This window comes from Esox lucius, chromosome 12 (assembly GCF_011004845.1).
Source record: "Esox lucius isolate fEsoLuc1 chromosome 12, fEsoLuc1.pri, whole genome shotgun sequence".
Lineage (NCBI taxonomy): Eukaryota > Metazoa > Chordata > Actinopteri > Esociformes > Esocidae > Esox > Esox lucius.
In genome coordinates, this window is record NC_047580.1 from 13963350 (window position 1) to 13982566 (window position 19217).

General features: G+C 46.6%; 1 protein-coding gene across 11 annotated transcripts in view; it reads right to left on the reverse strand.

The window, feature by feature from the left end:
• Positions 1-19217, reverse strand: part of agrn (agrin) — a 236336-nt gene that overhangs the window by 47091 nt on the left and 170028 nt on the right. For 10 of the 11 annotated variants that reach the window (XM_020051741.2, XM_020051744.2, XM_020051743.2 and 7 more), the window contains 9 exons: positions 15702-15899; positions 15383-15583; positions 8531-8673; positions 8129-8234; positions 5942-6052; positions 5429-5593; positions 3590-3733; positions 2719-2843; positions 2458-2563 (listed from right to left, as the gene is read on the reverse strand). In XM_020051741.2, coding sequence (XP_019907300.2) covers positions 2458-2563; positions 2719-2843; positions 3590-3733; positions 5429-5593; positions 5942-6052; positions 8129-8234; positions 8531-8673; positions 15383-15583; positions 15702-15899 — 1299 coding nt within the window. The remainder of the gene's footprint in view (positions 1-2457; positions 2564-2718; positions 2844-3589; positions 3734-5428; positions 5594-5941; positions 6053-8128; positions 8235-8530; positions 8674-15382; positions 15584-15701; positions 15900-19217) is intronic. The other variant, XM_020051742.2, reaches the window with a different exon arrangement.

Here is a 19217-nt window from a genome sequence, read left to right on the forward strand (position 1 = left end):
TGGCCAACTTCGATCAGTGCAGTAACACTGTGGTGTGTAGAGAAGGCTCAAAATGCCTGTTCCTTAGCATGGGTGCAGAGATGGGTCAAAAGAGTTCATAGTAGTAGCCAATTGATGTCGTTTCTGGAAAAACTTGTTTCAGTGTGGAGCCATTAAGAACTGATGTAAAAAACCTTGTAAGAGTTCAATCCGATCAAAGAGGCCTATAGCGGCTTTGAAAGGAATTTGAATTGGATAAATATTGATTGAGATTAGCTGTTAATGACCACGGTTACTGTAGGAACATTACAAGCCCTCAGAAGCACTTCTACGCCAGCTATGCGAATTTAAGTTACTTTTGGTATGATAACTGAATAAGCTGCATCCTATGAGCGGGTGATGAAGGGTTGTACCGCCAGGGAGGAGGGTGACAGCAGTGATAATGCTAATTCCCACCCAGTCACACGTGAAATGAGCTCACGCTCTAACCCCCAACCTGGGGCCGGCGGAGAAACCTACTACCCACAGAGCCAACTGCTTCCAGGGGAAAAATGAAAAGAACGGAGTGACTCAGAGACAGAGACTCTCCGGCTCAAAGGAAGAGTGAGATCTCCACTCGGTGTCCCCCAGAATAAGGCTACACACAGGGATCATATGCTAGCAACGTCGCCATCGCTGGGCGGCAGACAAGGAGTGGGGAGTAGATTTCCCTCGCAGCCCACAGTGCCGGATCTCTAATTGGCAGATGTTCCTGGACTAACAAACGCTGTCTGCCTCTTATTGAGCAAATGACTGTTCCTCTGTGTACACACATGTATGAACCTGTCACGCAGCTCTATTTCACCATCCTTCTTTATAGCTTTTGGTTTCCCCTAATTCAGACCTGAACCCAGATCATCAGGGAAGACAATTTGGCTCTTTTCAAATCACTGCTTTTGCGCGCGCCTGATCTGTGCGCTAACAGCCAAGGTAAGCGAAACGTTTTCCCCGTGCGAGATGCGAGGCACCTGGCGCCGGCCGGTCGCCAACAGCGTACATCTGGCGCCGCCTGCCCTCCTGTGTCTGCCAGCGTCTGCCCGGTGCCAGGCGGTCCCTGCAGGCGCGACGCTGGCTTCCGCGCGGTTCAACGCGTCAGCCGTACATGAAAGCCACAGCCTTGGCATTTGTCCCAGCGCGCACTGTATCACACTGCCCAAGGGAGATGGAGGCAACGGAGGTTGGATAAAGGCACCCGCAACCTTCATTCCGAACCAGATATCAGTGGGCTTACTCTTCCATCAATCAATCAATCAATCAAATGTATTTATAAAGCCTTTACATAAGCAGTTGCCACAAAGTAGTTTTACCAAACATCCGGCCTTAAACCCCAAGGAGCAAACAGCAATAGTGTTGAATTTCAGTGGCTAGGAAAAACTCCCTAAGAAGGCTGAAATTTAGGAAGAAACCTAGGGAGGACCCAGGCTCAGAGGGGTGCCGGGTGAACATATTGAGAGTACAAATTGTAATAATTAATAAATGCATGTGGGCTGAGTCCAGAGTCTATTTAAACTTAGTCCAGATGAAGCATGACCAGATGGACAAGGACAGGGACAACACGGGGGAGGGGGGAGGTGTCAGCACAGTGGCAGCTGAAATCGTCAGGTATCGTCTTGATCTGCAACACAACCAGGAGGACTTTGGACAAGGACAGAAACGGGTCTTTCAAGCCAGGTACTCCTCAGGTGTCTATCTTCAACAGTCTTGTCCATCCCCCCTCTGAAAGCTGAACAGTGGTGCATTCCATTCAGTTAAAGGCTTCTACAGGGAACGAAGGATTCCCAGATGAGATTTAAGGAGCTAAACCTCCCTAATCCGCACAAGGGTGCGGGGAATCATACAGCAAAATGTCACCCCTTTCTGGGGAATTTGGGGCTCCGTCTCCAGCCGAACCGCAGCTTCAATATCTACAGGAGAGCATCTGTCAGGCGTATTTTCTCTCAAAATACTTTGTCTTCCCTCTTCCTCGCCCCTTTCCATCAACCGTGGTGTAGATTTCACTCGCAGTGACACCACAACTCAAGGAGGATGATGGGTAAAGAGAACGTGGTCGCGTGCACTCGCAGGTATGCTGACGACCAACCAGTTACTTGCACAACTAGTGGCCATGGAGAAAACATGTGAAGTCATGGCACTACAGTATACAGGGATGCTGAAACCTGCTGAAGTCAGTCTCAAATTGAGTTATCCAAAACAGTAATATGGATTCTGCATATTCTCCTACTAAGTACAATCCAAACCTGGATGAAAGAGACAGTGAAACAGTGAGAAACCAAACTCTTGTTCCCTAGTGCCTTGGCATTCAGAAGGCGCCAGAACAACAGAGAGAGGACATTTGGTCCTTCAGCTGCCCCTGGCATTATTCATTATTTTTTGATATGGCCCTGACAACAGGAGTTGGACACCCCCTAGTATGATGTATGGAGGCCAGAAGGGGCTCACCTGTGCACTGGCCGAAGTGTTCCACTGTGATGTGCTTGTCTTGCCTACAGGCAATGGTCCTCAGCTGGCACTTGTCAGCGTATGTCACCCCATCAGAGCCACACACCTGCTCAGGAAAACGGGAGACACACGATTTCTCATCTCTAGCATTGTCTGCTACTGACTGCTTTTTACTGAAGGCTTTGTGGTACCGTGCGCCAGGCGATGCATTCTGTCTGGCAACCAACGGACCTGCTGATCGAAGACAGTGGGGAGTCTCACCTTGGTCTTGTTCTTGTCGCCACAGTCGGGCGAGGGGCATTCGCAGTGGGCTTGACCGTTGATCTCAACACATGATGAGCCAAACTTGCAGTCCAGCTCTTTACATGAGGTCGGGGCATTGGCACCTGCGATGACATTGACAGGGTTGAAAAAAACATGGGTCAATGAATGGTCACCTATGCCATCTTCAGTGCCAGTCTAAGGTTTGGACACACATACCAAGTTACCTGAAAAACCTGATCTGCGCCTGGGCCGATATTAATGACACCTGGGTTAAATTTAGGGCCATGACACAGAGACGTCTCATCCACCAAACGCCACTGATTGGCCCACGAAGGACGCGCGTTTTTACTGTTGCCTGTAATTATTATTTGGCGTAAATCCGATGACTCATTTAACCACAAGGATTTAATCCAATCCCAAGATTAGTTTTGGCAGGGCATCTAAGCAGCACTGATCTCTGGGACTTTCACCAAGGAACCTGCTAGAGGCATTGACGCACATTGTCACAACATAGCATTAGCATCAGAAGCCTAACCTCGAGTCCCTAAGGCTGTGTACAGGGCGCCGGCTCGCTGCTTTCATACGTATTTGAATTGGGGGAAAGCCCTATCCTTCGAAGAACCCGGTGAACAATGACAACTAACCTCAGCTGTCCAACAGCCACTACTACAGCCCATGCAAACACAGATAATGAAGGTGGCTTTCAGAAAAAGCAGTGGAGTCCATGAATACTCTGCTGCGTGGCCGATCCCCCGAGTGACGGGGATTACGACGAGAGCCGAGGGGCTCGCTGTGCTCGCCGCACTCCGTCTGCGGTGCGGCGAGTTAGCAGGTGGCGTGCGTCAGTCAGTGGGGCCTCCGACCTCACCTGTGACACAGCCGCTCATGCCCATCTTGCTGCCGTCGGGGCACACGTTGCACTTCATGCCCTTCACTCCCGTTTTGCAGGAGCAGAGGCCTGACATCTGCTCGCAGTCGTCCCTCACTGAACCCACAGAGTCGCAGTTACACGCTAGAACACAGAGGGCGGGGGGAAAGGGAGTGAAAGAGAACAGGTGCCATATGAACAGGGAGGAGGGATAGAGGAAGACGTGTGACGACACATTTCTCAGTGAATCAGACTGGAACTGTTGGTTAGGATGAAGGACATTTCCCATCTACTCCAGGACATTAGGGTTTTTGGGTCAGAGAAACCTGTCCCTACCAAACACACGCAAACACACAGCCACCCTTGGTTACAAACACATACACACACACTCACACAACACCCTCACTTTTAAATTCACACATACACACTTGGTTAAAAACCAAGCTATACAAAAAGGGGACATCAAAATGTAAAATCAAATTAACCTAATACTTGAGACAAAAATTGCCTTTTTCAAAATACCAAAAGGTCCAGATGTTTAGCATTTTTGTACTTTAACCACAGTATTGGGACATTCTGGTCATCATTTATATAGTAAAACCCCAAAGCCCCCTCTGGACAACAAGTCCCTTGCCGACTGCAATGAAAAGCATACATATAAAAAGGGTTGAATCTTCTTCCACTAGCCAAAATAATACTAAAAAGAACTTATTATGAACATTGGCCCCTCCACTCTCCAAAATAATGTTAAAAAGAGAAACCTTTCTGTCCTTTACCTCATCCTGCTGCTGTCCAGCCATTGCAAAATTCTTGCTGTGTCTCTAATACATAAAACACTTCTCAACAATCCTATAAACCTCAAGTGGTTTTGTCCTTCATCGTCCTCCCCCAAACACACATAAATCTTTAGAGACACAGTGCTAGTTTATCGATCAATCACCAGGAAGAATGAAAATACTCCATAGATGCGATACACACACACAAAAACAACCCACGGCCTCAGACTTGACCCCTGGGTTGATGTAAATCTCTGTGCTTCGGTGGCGGGGGCTACGGTCAGAGATAGTTCAGGCCGAGAAAAGCAAGGCAGCCTTGGGGCAGGATGGGAGAGTGTGGATGGGCCAACAAGATCACTGAGAGCCTACAGCCAACCAGTGACAACATCAGTGCCATGAAATCGCATCGTGTTCCTGGAATCAATGTTCTCCCCCATGCTGAACTCTGTACTGATGTGTGTACTGTTTGCATCCGTGAGTAAACCTCTTATGTCAGCCCCTGTGGAAGGACATAGATCGTTCCTGCTTCGGTCTGAAAAAGCTCTTAGGATCTTGTACTCTGTTGCTCAGGAATCTTTTCACAAGACTGAGTAGAAAGTCTCCGAAAGGATTATAGACACAGGAATCGAATCAATGTCAAGTGCAATGGTGCGACAGCTTTAACAAAACACAGATTCTTGGGTGTCTTAGGCTTCCTGAGAACGATACCTCAAATGTGTGAAGGTTGTATTATGTAAATTCTGTATTTTTTCATATATACCGTTTACAGCTTTGGTCGCAACAATAAGCATAATCTCTTTATAGCCAAGTGCTACTATTAACTACTGTAACATATTATATATGCCTTGCAGCAGAGGCTTTTACCCAGAATGATATACAGGAGTGCAGGTATCCAGTTTTGTAATTTAAGGCCCCATTGGGAAGCCAAGCTCCATGACTTGCAAGCGTCATAGTCTACCCACTGTGTTTCAAAGGAGCAGAGCTTTTCTGTTCCCTACATAAGAACAGTCAATGTGAAGAAGAAAGACGGTAGGAAGAGGCAGAATAGGCGGAGGTCTCTTACGTGTGCAGCCGCTCAAGTTCTCCGTGACGATGCCGCGGAAGTTCCAGAAGCCCGGGTCACAGCGGTCGCACTTCTTTCCCCCGACACCAGGCTTACAGGAGCACTGGCCGCTGGCCGGTTCACAAGTGGCCTTGTAGGATCCATATGGGTTACACTGGCATGTACCTGGAAGGGGACACCAAGAGTTGACTGAAGATGTACAGAAAAGCACAAACATCAGAGCAACAGCAGACCAGATCCAGTCTGGGACAGGCAACGAGACTTCACCAGACACAGATTCATCTTAGTCAACCATAAAAATGTACGTTACAATACCGACTGACGTAGTCCAGGTTTCTATAAGAATCTGAGTCCAGGAAACCAGTCCTATATGTATATTAATTAACCACTTCATATGATTTTCATACAGACGTCTGCTACAGTGTAGGCTGATTGTGCACATCTGGTCAATCAGGTTAACACCATTGTGATGGATATACTACAGTGTGTCTGATGTCAAGTCTGCACACTTACTAGCGCATCCGGCTAGTCCTACACCAAGGGCTGCCGTCTTGTTGTCGCGGCAACATCCATAAACAGATTGACTGCAGTGTTGCGGCGCTGTCAGTTCCGGCACAGAAACTGCTGATGATGGGATAGAATGCAGGATGGAACAAAAGAGGGAAAGAATAAACAAGAAAAAATTACATTCGAGAGTGACAGTGAAGGCTCTTTTAAGAGGAATTAGAGAACAATCTCTGAACAGCATGCAACGGTACATCTAGCAAACACTGGGATTCACCTAGAGGGCCAGAGGTGGAGAAGCTGGCATCTGGCTTCCAGATAAGAATGATACTTTCCCAATCCTGACAATGGCTCAGAATCAGACCGAAAATTATGCTATTACTACCAGTGTAGCGAAAACAAACAATGTAGATTTGCAACAGCTGACATTTGCCACTTCCTACGAGGCCTATTCTCTTCATTTGTTCTCCTGTGAAATTGCCGAGTGCGACACAACATCGCTACAAGCTTGTAGAAGCAGAGAAAATGTAATGGACTGGGCCAATCTTAGAGAGTATGTGTGTAGTTGTTTTGTCTGTGCTCGTGCTAGAATCCAAGCCGACGTGACAGCTCAAAACACAAACCACAAACAACACACCCGAAACAAATATGCTACCCAACAGAACACTTACGGAAAGGAAAAAGATATATTACGAAGGAAAGAGGGAGGGGTTGTTTACTGGCCAAGGAAATATATCGTTACTTATTGCTTTTGGTTTTCAAACAAAATGGCTGCCATTGGTGGGGTGTGAGGAAGAACTCTTTCTTCCACTCTTGTGTTCCTCATTTGGAGTTTGGAGGTTGCAGATACTAGCCCATAAATCACACTGTTACTGGTGTGGATATGAGCCGAAGCCTAATGGTGATGACTCGCTCTCTCTTTTTCCAGTGCTTTCCCAATCCAGGGATGGCTTTGGACACAGTTCATTAACTTGCCACTTTTCAGCGCTCTCGCTACTATCTCTGCTGAGCCTATTAGGACAAGGGGAACTTTTAATTTCATATGTTCTTCAAACCTTCAAGGGTTTTTCCTCTTCAGTGGCCATTGTCTAGCACAATGCACTTCTCTTTGATGTCAAAGTATTACTCTCTATTTCAAGTTGTGCTGTTGCCACGGTTCTGTGTAGGTAGCCTTTGTATTTGTATTCAGAATTGAGTGCCTGTGGATGTAGCCATGAAATATAACACAGGATCATTTTTAGACCTCAAGAAGACTGGAATCACTGACCCAGTTTTCTGATGGGAAAATGCAAAATAGGACAGCTTGGAAATTCTTTGAGACGGCTGTCATAGATCTAAGAACTCATGTCCAAGACGAAAGGTTTTCACAGAAAACCAACACGTCAGGTGTTTATAACATAGATGAAAACATTTTATAATACAGGAGCTCGCTTGTGTTTAAAGGCCTTTAAGTCAAACCATGGTCAAAGACAGGCTCCTCCATGCGTAGCTAATGAAGAAGGGCCCAATAAGATTTCAATTGATCAGAGGTTTTTGGGAGAATAAGGGAGCCTACAGCGTGCGCACCAATAACACTACACAGGGAAAGAGATTGATTCTCTGCGGATGGTGTAGAAGCGTGACAGAAAACGCCCAAAGAGGCCAGCTTAGGAGGAACGACTCTAAAGGGATGCGAGTGTGAAACCCAAGCGTAGCACTCTCTCTATTTCTCTCCCTTTCGTTCGCTCGCTTGCTCTTTTTAGGGCCGCAGGGAATCAAACAGGCTGCAGTGATCAGACAGAATCTCTTATGTGCCTTTTGCTTCGCTCTGGCCTGCTGCAGAAGCCTCTCTATACTGCCTCTTCAGTTAGAGCTGCTAGTCTGCACTGCCAAGGCTGAGACTTGACTACAACAAACCGTTTCTTTTTTTTTTTTTTTTTACTGAACGACCTAACATCTGTGGTGGCTGTCTCTAGAGAAACAGGAGCTTTTTCATGTTGAGCCTTTGGTAGCCATATTCATGTTAAGCCATATGTAGTTCTCCAATAGGCAGATGGGAGCTATCGGTAGCCAGCAATGACACTGTGTTAGATAGCCTATCAACCAATATGGTGTCAAGAACATAAACAATCAGGTTTTTATTCCAAGTACTGAGCTGAGTGAATGTGTTGTTACTTTGGTTGGATACAGTTATGGTGGTCTGTTCCAGCTCCTCACCTGTGCAGGGTCCCTGATTCTGGATCTGCAGGTGCTCCTGTTTGTCACACCTGGCCTTCTTCAACTCACACTGGTTGTTGTAGGTCCTCCCATCTGAGCCACACACCTGAGGAGAATTGACAAGTTCAAATGGACGATGGAATAAATTGGAATGAACGATTCATTCCAATTCAATTTCAAAGTACCCTAAGACATCATTCATTTCAACCGCACGACTGAAAGTCAATCACAACATCCAAATTCAATTGCGCTGAGACTGATTCTAAATGAAATGTTCAATGTCGTCCACTCATTACCCAGGACTTACATAGGCACCCACAACACTGGAAACTGCTGTTGTAAAACCCCTGCATAGGGTTGCGGTTGGTTGTCAAAGGTCAAGTAACGGAGGGCAAGGCTTACCTGGTTGCGAGGCACCCGATGGCAGTCAAATTCACAGACACAGCGGTCTTCCTCCGCATCCTCGTCCCATGAGCCTCCGAAGGTACGACACCTGTCATGTTCGCAGCTCTCAACACCTGAGCCCGATCCTCCTGACCCACACTCTGCAGAGACCACACACACACACACAGGGACAAAGGTTTATTATCAGCCCAGCGCAGTCACACATTTCAGGAAACCCTAACCTTTATGTTACAGCAGCTAAGATGTCTTCCATCTTTGTCGTCACCCCTAAAAGTTAAAGCAAGGGTTCTTGGCAGTGCTCATGTTTTCCATCTCATGAATATAAACATTACCTTCACATTGGCACTGAGGCGCTCCTGAAAGCACAAGATAATGACCAACCACAGAGAGGACCAGCGATTGACAAAACAAATTAGGTGCAACATTTTCGTGCCACTAGTGAGGCATCCTTTACATTTCAATTAAAGCAGAGAAAAGAAAGTGGAATTAAATATTACCACTTTCCTCCCTGCGAGGGAGAATCAATGCAAGAGCCTGTTTCATGAAAACAGATTTCCTGATATGAGGAAAGCACTAATTGTATGCTGTTCAGTAAGATCAAATTGTCAATCCACTTCAGACTTCAGAGAAAAGTTTTTCCGTTGATTTGATGTATCCATGAACGTGGAAAGTAACCTTAGAATTGCTTTTTATATGGTACTGTTCACTTCACGGCATTGAATAGTCCTTTTTAAGAGCTGTCCTTGTAATGTTTTTGAAAACAGCTCTTCGGTGAGCAGTCAAAAGAGTAAATGAAAAGCGTGAATGATTTCCAACGTAACCATCATAAACCTAAAATGCTAAAACCTTTAAGAAAAAAAAGGAGAAGTGAGGGAAACGGGCGTGGAGACATCAAGCTTAACTGCAATGTTTTATTTAATCCAAACAAAATGGGTGGGAGTTCAACCGTGGAGAATGGGAGGATCCGACTTCTGATGTTCTGACAGTTCACCTGCAACACCAGACGTCCAGGGAAATGAAGGAATCAGGGACGAAAGATCCTCCACATTTAACCGAGGATTGGGCTGATTAGCATCAAATTGAACTTACAATATATACCAGTGAGAAAGCAGTTGCTATACAAAAAAATAAAAAAAAACATATAAAGGGATCCCAAACGCTTTAGTCCTATTTTTCGTCTGACTCAGTAGCATCCGTATTGACGGGCTGCTGTACTATAGCATGGCCCCCACTGGCTCTAATGGGGAAATCGATGGTGTAGTCGTGGAAGTGCCACTTAGCATAACCCATCTCCTTAAGTGGATTATGGGGCAGGTCACAGGGAAACGGGCGGCGCTGGGGCCAGAGGAGCAGCAGTCCATCTCCTCCACCCGATATGGGTCATCAGCAATAGGCTCTGACACACTGGAGGGGTCGATACAGTGGAAGGGCATTCACTTCATTAGCCCCACACACACAGAGAACAATGGAGGAATGTAAGAGGCCGGGGGTATCAAGGAGAGTTCACATCAAACTCAACCCTTAAGAAAACAAACAATACTGTGCTGAACATTTGAACCGGCATCCAATTATTCCTATCACCGGGACTGGATCTAATACATTAAATAGAGATGATAAAAGCATGTCGACTGACCTCAGAGCAGCCGTTAAATAAACAAGGCTCAGGACAGCCTGGCCAGCTGAGTCCATTTCCCGCAAACTCAGCTTCGAGAAGGGAAATGTGGGAGTGAGCAAAGACAGCGTTTCACCACCCAATTCACATTGCACTCACGCACGCACCCCTGACTCAAAGAATAAATAAATATAAAAGTGAAAAAAAGAAGAGATGAGAAATAGAATAAATAAAACGAGGGAGGAAGGGAGGGAGGCACTAATTAGCTGTGGGTCTTTCATGTGGCTGCCTCCCGCACTGCCTATGAACCTTTCAATTAACAGGAAGATGTCTGCATCAGCTCTTCCCTCAACACTTAGGTCTGCCCGCTCCTTATTCCTCAATCATGTCAAACCCACGGTTTATTTTGCCAAGGGATCTACATTGTGATGAACAAATACATTAGAGAGAGAAGAATAGCAGCTTTTCTTATATTTTTTAAGGAACAGTGAGAAATGGTGTGATGGAATAAAACCAATAGAAGCAATGGAGGAGAAAATGCTTTTTAATATGATGAGGTGATAACCCGAGGGGAAGGAAGACTTGGCTGAGTGCGGGTAATTGGAGGGAAATCGGGGGAAAAATACTTTTAAAATGTGTTTCTGAACACCATGGCCCTGAGTCAGCACACTGCTATCAATATCCAGTCCAGAAAACTGACACTGTCTATAAGAACAAACAAAATACAGACAGTACCAATGTATTTACCTGTGTCACTGTCAACATGACCAATTCTGATCTGTCAAATGTCTGTGTGTGTTTGGTCACACTCTGTGTGGGTGTGTGTGTGTGTGTACTCTACGTGTGCATTCTGGAGTGTTTTGGAGCATATTAGGGGACAATCGAAACAGCGTGGCCTCGGTCATCCAAGGCACGCTGGTGCCTTGTTGCTCAGGCCTTTTCTTGTTTGTTTTCGCTCCATTTGTCAGCCCTTCAGACGGTCTGCTGTTGAAGGATGTGACAGTGTGTTAGTTCAAATAATGCCCCCCCCCCCACCCCACACACATAAAGAGGGATTGAGCGGCATGGAGCTCAGAAAAACAGAGAAAGAGAGAGGTAAAGTTCCTTAGCAAGATAGATAGACAGATAGAAGCCCTTGTGATGGATGCATGACTGCAGAGGAGAAAAAGCTCCCTGATCTGCTTTTGATGAGCTCTTCTCTGCCCCCTCTCCCTCTCCCACTCTGGGTGCAGGGGGGGGGCGGAGGGGGGCATGGAGGATGTTGCATTGACTGTGCATCACAGTGCTGGTATTTTCAACCATAATCCTGTTCAGTAAATGTGTATTCAATTAAAACAGGACTGGGCCCAAGTTGATGCACTACGCTCACCCGCCACTTTGTCAGTGTCGACAAAGTAGCTGAGCCCAGGCCTACCCGAGTGTGAAATTAAACAGGTGATAAATTCCCCTGTACAGCCAACGGTCGGAGCAGTGTCATTATTCATTACCACTAAATAAAAGGGGGGAGAAAACACTACCATTTCTCTCTATGACTAATGAATATGGTTTTTAACTTGGGTCTAAATAAACGAATAAATCACTACTACAATTCGCCGGAGTCGTAGGCTTCAACCAGTACTGTAGGCAGGGTAACAGGTGGTTAGAAGTCGTAGACATGTGACAATGGGTAAATGCTTCAGACGCCAGTGGTTTTGGTCTAGTTCCCAGTCTTTTGACAGTCCGTTTTTATTAGCATTTATTTTGAGTTTGTAAACGGAGTCTGACTTAGCTGTCTCAAAAACTGGCTACCAAAACAAATGTTCATAATAGTTTTACAGACAGTTGTCATCCAGTGAGACAGACAGTGGTGGGGCATTCAGCTGTGGAAGAGATTCCCAAAACCGTGGGTCCCAAACCTCGGGTCGGAACGATGTGAGTTCCCTAGACAAAAGTTTTGCTATTATTTTCAAACAAACAACTGTTTGATTTAATGATGACAATGTCTTTGACAGTGTCTTTACATTCAGCCAGCAGAATCAAAAGAACAGCTGGAAAAGTTGTTTGATTAGGTTCATACTCTTGTGATTGGCAGTACTGGTCCTGTGACCAGTTGGACAATAGGACACACAGAGTATTAAAGACTGAATGTAAATGCATCAAAAACAAACATTTGGTAAATAGCCATAAGAAACGTACCATACCATTCACATGCTAATAATACATTTACTAACTAGTAGCATAAGCGTATGTAGTTAACCAAAATTATCTGAACATGTACCAAACATGTTGGTTTGAAAATCACACCAGGACATAGGAGCAGTACACTTGTGAATTAGGATAAACTTGCTATTTAGCTATATAATTGGCTGAATTAAAAAGGAGAAAGTGTAGTGAAAGCTTTTTAAAAAAGTTGACAAGCCAAGAGAGAGCTTTGGACAAGATTTCTGTACTTCTCAGTCAGGCCCATATACATACACAGCACACGGACAGAGTATGTTGACAAGGCATTCCGGGTTTTCAGAGGACAGTTAACATTTTTGGTGTCCTGGCCCTGGCTACAGAGAAATTGGGAAATGTCCATTTAAGCCCTCGGATATAAAATAGAACTCTGAAAGTATATTGTAGCTAACATTGCAATAATCTTAAGCTTTAGCCTAAACATAATTGCAAGTAGATAAAATAAATGATGGTAAGAAAATCTCCAGATGGTATTGATGATGTTTTATTAGCAAGTTGGACCAATGCGCATAAACAACCACTCTGACATCTAGAAAGGAAGGATACAGCGACTCTCAAACCTGGGTAATTCTCAAAAGACGTGCTATAGACCTACTAGAAGCTAAGTGAAAATTCTGCGAGAAATCCATCTGTGTAATAATTAATAACACCATTTGAAAGGAAATGTAAAGTTGTGTGTAGGTCTCGCTCACATTGAAGATAACTTAGAGCTCCGAATTCAGTGCTTTCAGAACACCTGGGGCCCGAAGGGACCAAGCTCCTGCTAAATGGCTTTGAACGGTCTTCCAACACTCAGGCTCAGACTTACTCAACTATAAATCACTGGTGTAATGATTTGACCTCATCTCTAAATCAGCATTTGACCCCATAGCTTTTTACACCAGTTACAACCGCGAATCTTTGGATCTCTTCCATACCCGCTGTAGATAAGACCTTATGAATCGGGAGGGGAGAAAATGACCAAATAGTCAGCTAAGCAACAACAGCTATCCCATGCACACTGTCCTAGCTTGTAGCTGTGGAAGGTTGTGTCAGTAATCTACTAGAGTGGCAAGAGGAATGGTGACAAAGCACGGAACAAAAAGAAACCTCGACCTGTATACCCTGGGGGAGGTTTATCGATTGGATCTGATCCCATCTCTGAAAGCAGTGTGCTCTTTATGTCAGGAGACACTGCTAGTGGAACGTGGGGCAACATGGTGAGACAATGGGGATGGGAGAGGGAGAGACAGGCTTTTGTTACACGCTGATGGCTTTCTGACAACTAAAGTGGAAAAGAGGAAGAAAGACAGGGTTGGTGAGGACACTGAAATAGAGTGAAAAAGAGGGCAAGAGAGGTAAGACAGCGAGAGTGAAGAGTCAGTAGCCAGGCTTCACAAACAGTCGAATGCCTTTGGGGTGTTATAGAGGAGAAGCATCTACACTGTGTGTGTGTGTGTGCATCCAAGCATGAGTATTATGATTCTGGGGGAACTCTGTATTTGTGTGTGTGTGTGACCCAAGGCACATTGCTTCCTCCTCCTTCAAGCTTCTCCAGGATCCACATGCAGCAGGTTATCGGACTCAGTCATGGAATAGTTACAGTGAACACCGCCATCTGGTCCGGTACAACAAACTGGACCCTGGCACCATGCAAGGGGTTTAACCAGAACATAGCACAATTATCATTCATGAATAGGCTCACTATTTTCTCTTTCCAACTCTCCCCTTTCATCAGTTCTCCCTCCCCCTCGCCATCTCTTTCATCAGCTCTCTCTCTCCATCTCTCCCTCCATCTCCCCCTCCATCTCGCCTGCTGTCAGATGAAACCTGCTCTGTGTTGACACTTCAGACGATGACGACAGCCTTGTGACGGGGACTATGTGTGGCCACGGGGGACCGCGGCTGACGCTGTCTGCATGACAACTGTATGGTGACAGAGCTTCCCAGAGAGAGAGGTGGTTGTCACAGAGTAGCACCGGTTCTGGAACTGTGCCAGTAGGACGGAGGAGAGGAGAGCACCACCCTGGGCGCGTCTCGTTTAAAAAGACACCGGGAGTCTCGGAGTTCAGATTTTCCCTGGCATGTCCCTTTTGAATAACGCTGGGCGATTCCGCTAGCATCATGGAGGACATTTTGATTGGTGTACCCTGTATTGTTTGTCAATCATTGGGTTTTGGAGGCGGGGGCGGATCCCAGTAGGTTTGAAAAAGCATGTATGGATTTTGTTATATTTGTAATATGGAAATTGTTTGAGAATATGGAAATTGTTTGAGACCATTCAACAATGTCTCCGTCAATGCCAAATTCTATTAAACATTACAGTACAGTACAGTACAGCAGTAAACAAAACATTTTGGTCCAGAATATTGTTACACAACCTTGTTGACATTTAACAAACAGTTATAATGTACTTAATTTGTTTCGATTTTATGACTTTATTATGTAATTCCTTGAACTACTCATCTAATCTGTGCTCCTGGAAGTAGCAGCGTACTGCCAGATAACCAACATTATCATGTGCTCCACACTGACATGTCCTACTTAACTATGATAGTAGCAGCAGATCTGTCGCACATAATCATGTGTGTAGTTCTTCAAAGCAGCCAAATGCACACTTCCCAGACTGCTTATTATTACAACCATCAACTGGGTAAAAGTCTCTCCATCCCTCCCGTTGCTGCCTTGTGTCTCTACACCTCTCTTCCTTGTTGTGCAGAATGCATCCATAAGAAGTGCAATGACTGATGGTTATCGTAGTTCATTACCTTGCTGACAGGGCTGAAATAGGTTGAGTATATGCCTGGTGAAAACTACAGCTGCCTACAGCCCAGTAAGAGAAGAGTCCCACAGTCTGTTAATGTCTCTTTGTGAATGATTGGATTTCTCAATAGACACACTGTTAAGTATCAGAATGAACGTTGGTTTGATTAATTGCTTAACAACCGGAGAACACAACAACATCTCTATGAATTGCTGCGAAACAATCAAGGAAGTCACCGGAACGGTATATTTCATAAAACCATTTAACCAATTCTTACCTTCATCGCAGCTGCCAGGCTTGGCCACCTCAATCTTCCTTTTGAGGACACAGGACGCCACGCCCAGCTCACACGCGTTGTCGTAGGTGACGCCATCACTACCACACACCGGCGAGAAGGCCTGGGCCTGGCACTGGGGGCACTCACACTTGTTCTGAATGCATCGGGCCCCCCAGGCACACACGGTGCTTCCACACGTCCCTGCAAACGCACACGCACGCAGACAAACATTAACTACGCAACGGGGCCTTGCTAAAACACAACAGAATGTTGTTCCTTTAGTAAGTCATACCAGGACACTGGCGATGCCATTACTCACTGCATTCTCCCTGGGCGACGACCCGGAGGTCAAGCTGCTTGGTACAGGCGCGCACGTGGAGCTCACACTCGCTGTTATAGGTGGAGCCGTCGCTGCCGCACACTGGTTGGTGGGACTCCACACACTCCTGCGGGCACACGCAGCGACCCGACTGCGCATCGCAGATTGCCCCGAATGAACAATTGGCACACGCCTTGTCTGGAAGGAGACAGGTGGGAGGGCAGGTTGGAGGAAGGGAGACAGGTGGGAGGGAGGGAGACAGGTGGGAGGGAGGGAGACAGGTGGGAGGGAGTTAGTAAAACCAGTGTCGGTACCAGGATTGAAAAAGAGGGAGAGACAGACTGAGTGTGTGTGTGTGTGTGTGTCAGTGAGGAGTAAAGGACATAGAGGGCTGTATAGAACATGTTCTTCCACAGCCAGCGTGGACGGCTCGGAAAAATCCACAATCATGATGTAACCAGGATGTCATGTGTCTCCCTGACTCTTTCTGAAAGGCCAGCATTTCTAGCGAGCCCCTAATCTAGAGGGTGTCCAGACCTTACACAGCTGCTAGAGGCATTGTCGGTTGATCTGGACTGAGAATCTCTTTCCAGTGGACTCTGATCCTTTGACTTATTTTCCATTCAGTGTTTCTCCCTCTGCCTTGCATAAAGTGGAGGCATGCCAATTACATCAGTTGGACTGCATTAGGATGGTGCGCCCGTTATCACACCCACTGAGCGGACAGGTATTAACAGCAGCTGATTTAGTGCTAACGGAGAGACGGGGCTACTGGAATGTCATCCTCCCTTTCCCCGTGTTAATAACTGGTGTATACCAGGTAACATCTTAACACAGTCAAGACGCAGGGCAGCCCGGCTCAGCCTGGGGGCCCCATTAAAATAAAAAGCAGGCTGGATGGAAAAAATAAAAGGAGATGGCGTCTGGAGGGTATGGGGAATGCATCACCGTGACAATGACGGCGCTACCGGACCCGGGCGCTATAGATCACGGCGAGTGTCGTCTTTTATCAATGTTGTGTCCCGATAAAGGCCTCCCTCCTTTATCTCCCCCCTCTGGCTTCTCCTCGCGTCGCCCGTTCCAGCCAGCGTTGCCGATCACTGGCGGAGGCTAATTTGGGAGACATCCAGCACGCCGGACCCAAGTGGACTGCTAAACGGATGTAAAGGCTACACAGGAGAAGCCGGCGGCGCTAACCAGGTGGGGGGAGTTGACTGGCCAGGGAGGGGACGTGGCGGGGGACAGGCAAGTTGTAAAACGTGGCCTTGAGGAGAGGACCAATCCAAGTGATGGATAGAGAGAGATGGTGGTGAGAATAAAAGCTCAGAGGAGTAAAATTAGTGAGGGAGACTCAAGCTATGGCAAGGGAGGGGTTGTTCTTTAACATGAGAAGAAAAAGAAGAGCCATTTGTTTAGTGAAAGGCTCTTAAAATAGCCTACACTATAACCCCCCCCCCCCCCCCAGAAGACCCCAGTGTGTCGGCTCCATCACTATTACTCACCCCCTCGCTCTTCCTTATTTACCTACTTTATTACTCTCCCTGTCTCTGTCTGCCTTCCTCTCTTCTCCCCTACTCTGTGGATGGCTTATATTCTCCTACATCCTCACATCTATGTTTTCTGTTCTAAAGGATTCTTTATTCTCTGATCTATTCTGCTGTAAATTCACTCAGCTGCCAGGCTATTAGGAATACTCATCTAGTACCGGGCTGGACCACAGTGTCTCCAGAACAGCCTGAATTCTTTGGACCATTAACTCGACAAGATGTTATAAACGCTTGATGAGAAAGTTGGTCCATGGCGAAGTGATGGCATCACACAGTTGCTGCAAACTGGTGTAATGAGTGATTCCCCACCCATTACACACCCACCACCAGCCATTACACCACCACCACCCATTACACCACCACCACCAGCCATTACACCACCACCAACAGCCATTACCACCACCAACAGCCATTACACCACCAGCCATTACACAACCACCACCACCCCCAGCCATTAAACCACCACCACCACCCATTATACCACCACCACTACCATCCATTACACAATCACCCATTACACCACCACCACCCATTACACAACCACCACCAGCCATTACACCACAACCAACCAGCCATTACACCACCACAACCCATTACACCACCACCAGCCATTACACCACCACCACCACCCATTACATCGCCACCAACCAGTCATTACACAACCACAACCCATTACACCACCACCAGCCATTACACCACCACCACCACCCATTACATCGCCACCAACCAGTCATTACACAACCACCTCCAGCCATTACACCACCACCACCCATTAAACCACCACCACCAGCCATTACAGCACCACCAACAGCCATTACACCACCAGCCATTACACAACCACCACCACCCCCAGCCATTAAACCACCACCACCACCCATTATACCACCACCACTACCATCCATTACACAATCACCCATTACACCACCACCACCCATTACACAACCACCACCAGCCATTACACCACAACCAACCAGCCATTACACCACCACAACCCATTACACCACCACCAGCCATTACACCACCACCACCACCCATTACATCGCCACCAACCAGTCATTACACAACCACAACCCATTACACCACCACCAGCCATTACACCACCACCACCACCCATTACATCGCCACCAACCAGTCATTACACAACCACCTCCAGCCATTACACCACCACCACCCATTAAACCACCACCACCAGCCATTACAGCACCAGCCTGTGCTGTTGACACCAGGCAGGAAGGGTTTATTGACAAATGCCAAACCGTCTGCCAAACTCTGCAATCAGCATGATGTAACAGTAACAGTGGGCTTTTGTGAGGAACTGTATCCCCAAAGACGTTCAGCGCACGCCTTTTGCCCATTCAAACAGTCAGTTGAATAGTAATTAAATGCATTGATGCCTCTCCCTGCATTATGTCCACGTGACTCGATTTTTTGAGAGTGGCGTGATGTACCTAACAAACTGGCAACCGAGTGAATGTATGAAGTTTGCCTCGGTGGTCGATTAGCCACGCTCGTCTCCCCTTCTTCCAGCCAGACACACAAGGTCGCCCGCCACTCAAACATTGTGTGGTGAAAATATATCAGAATAATGAAAAATGTCAGTCATCTCACTATCGGGGCGCACCTGAGTCGTAAAGATAACCATTTCCCCAAGAGCCATTTTTCAATCCCCTCGAGGGGAAGAAAATCTAATTATGACCGTGCACAAAAGGCCTACAGAGGGGTGGGCCCACTCACACACTCACACGGTGGTTGTCTTAGCATGCCAAACAACAACAAACAATAGCAAACACACAAACTTTCCAGCCACTCCACACGCAGTACTCCGGTGATGTGAATGGGCCGTGATAATTAACATCGATAACGTTGGGAGAGGGGAAGGTTATGTGACTCAGTGTAAAGCACTTCAAACAGTCCGGAAAAATCCAACTGAGATCACCATCATCATCCCTCCAGTGGCCATTGTCTAGTG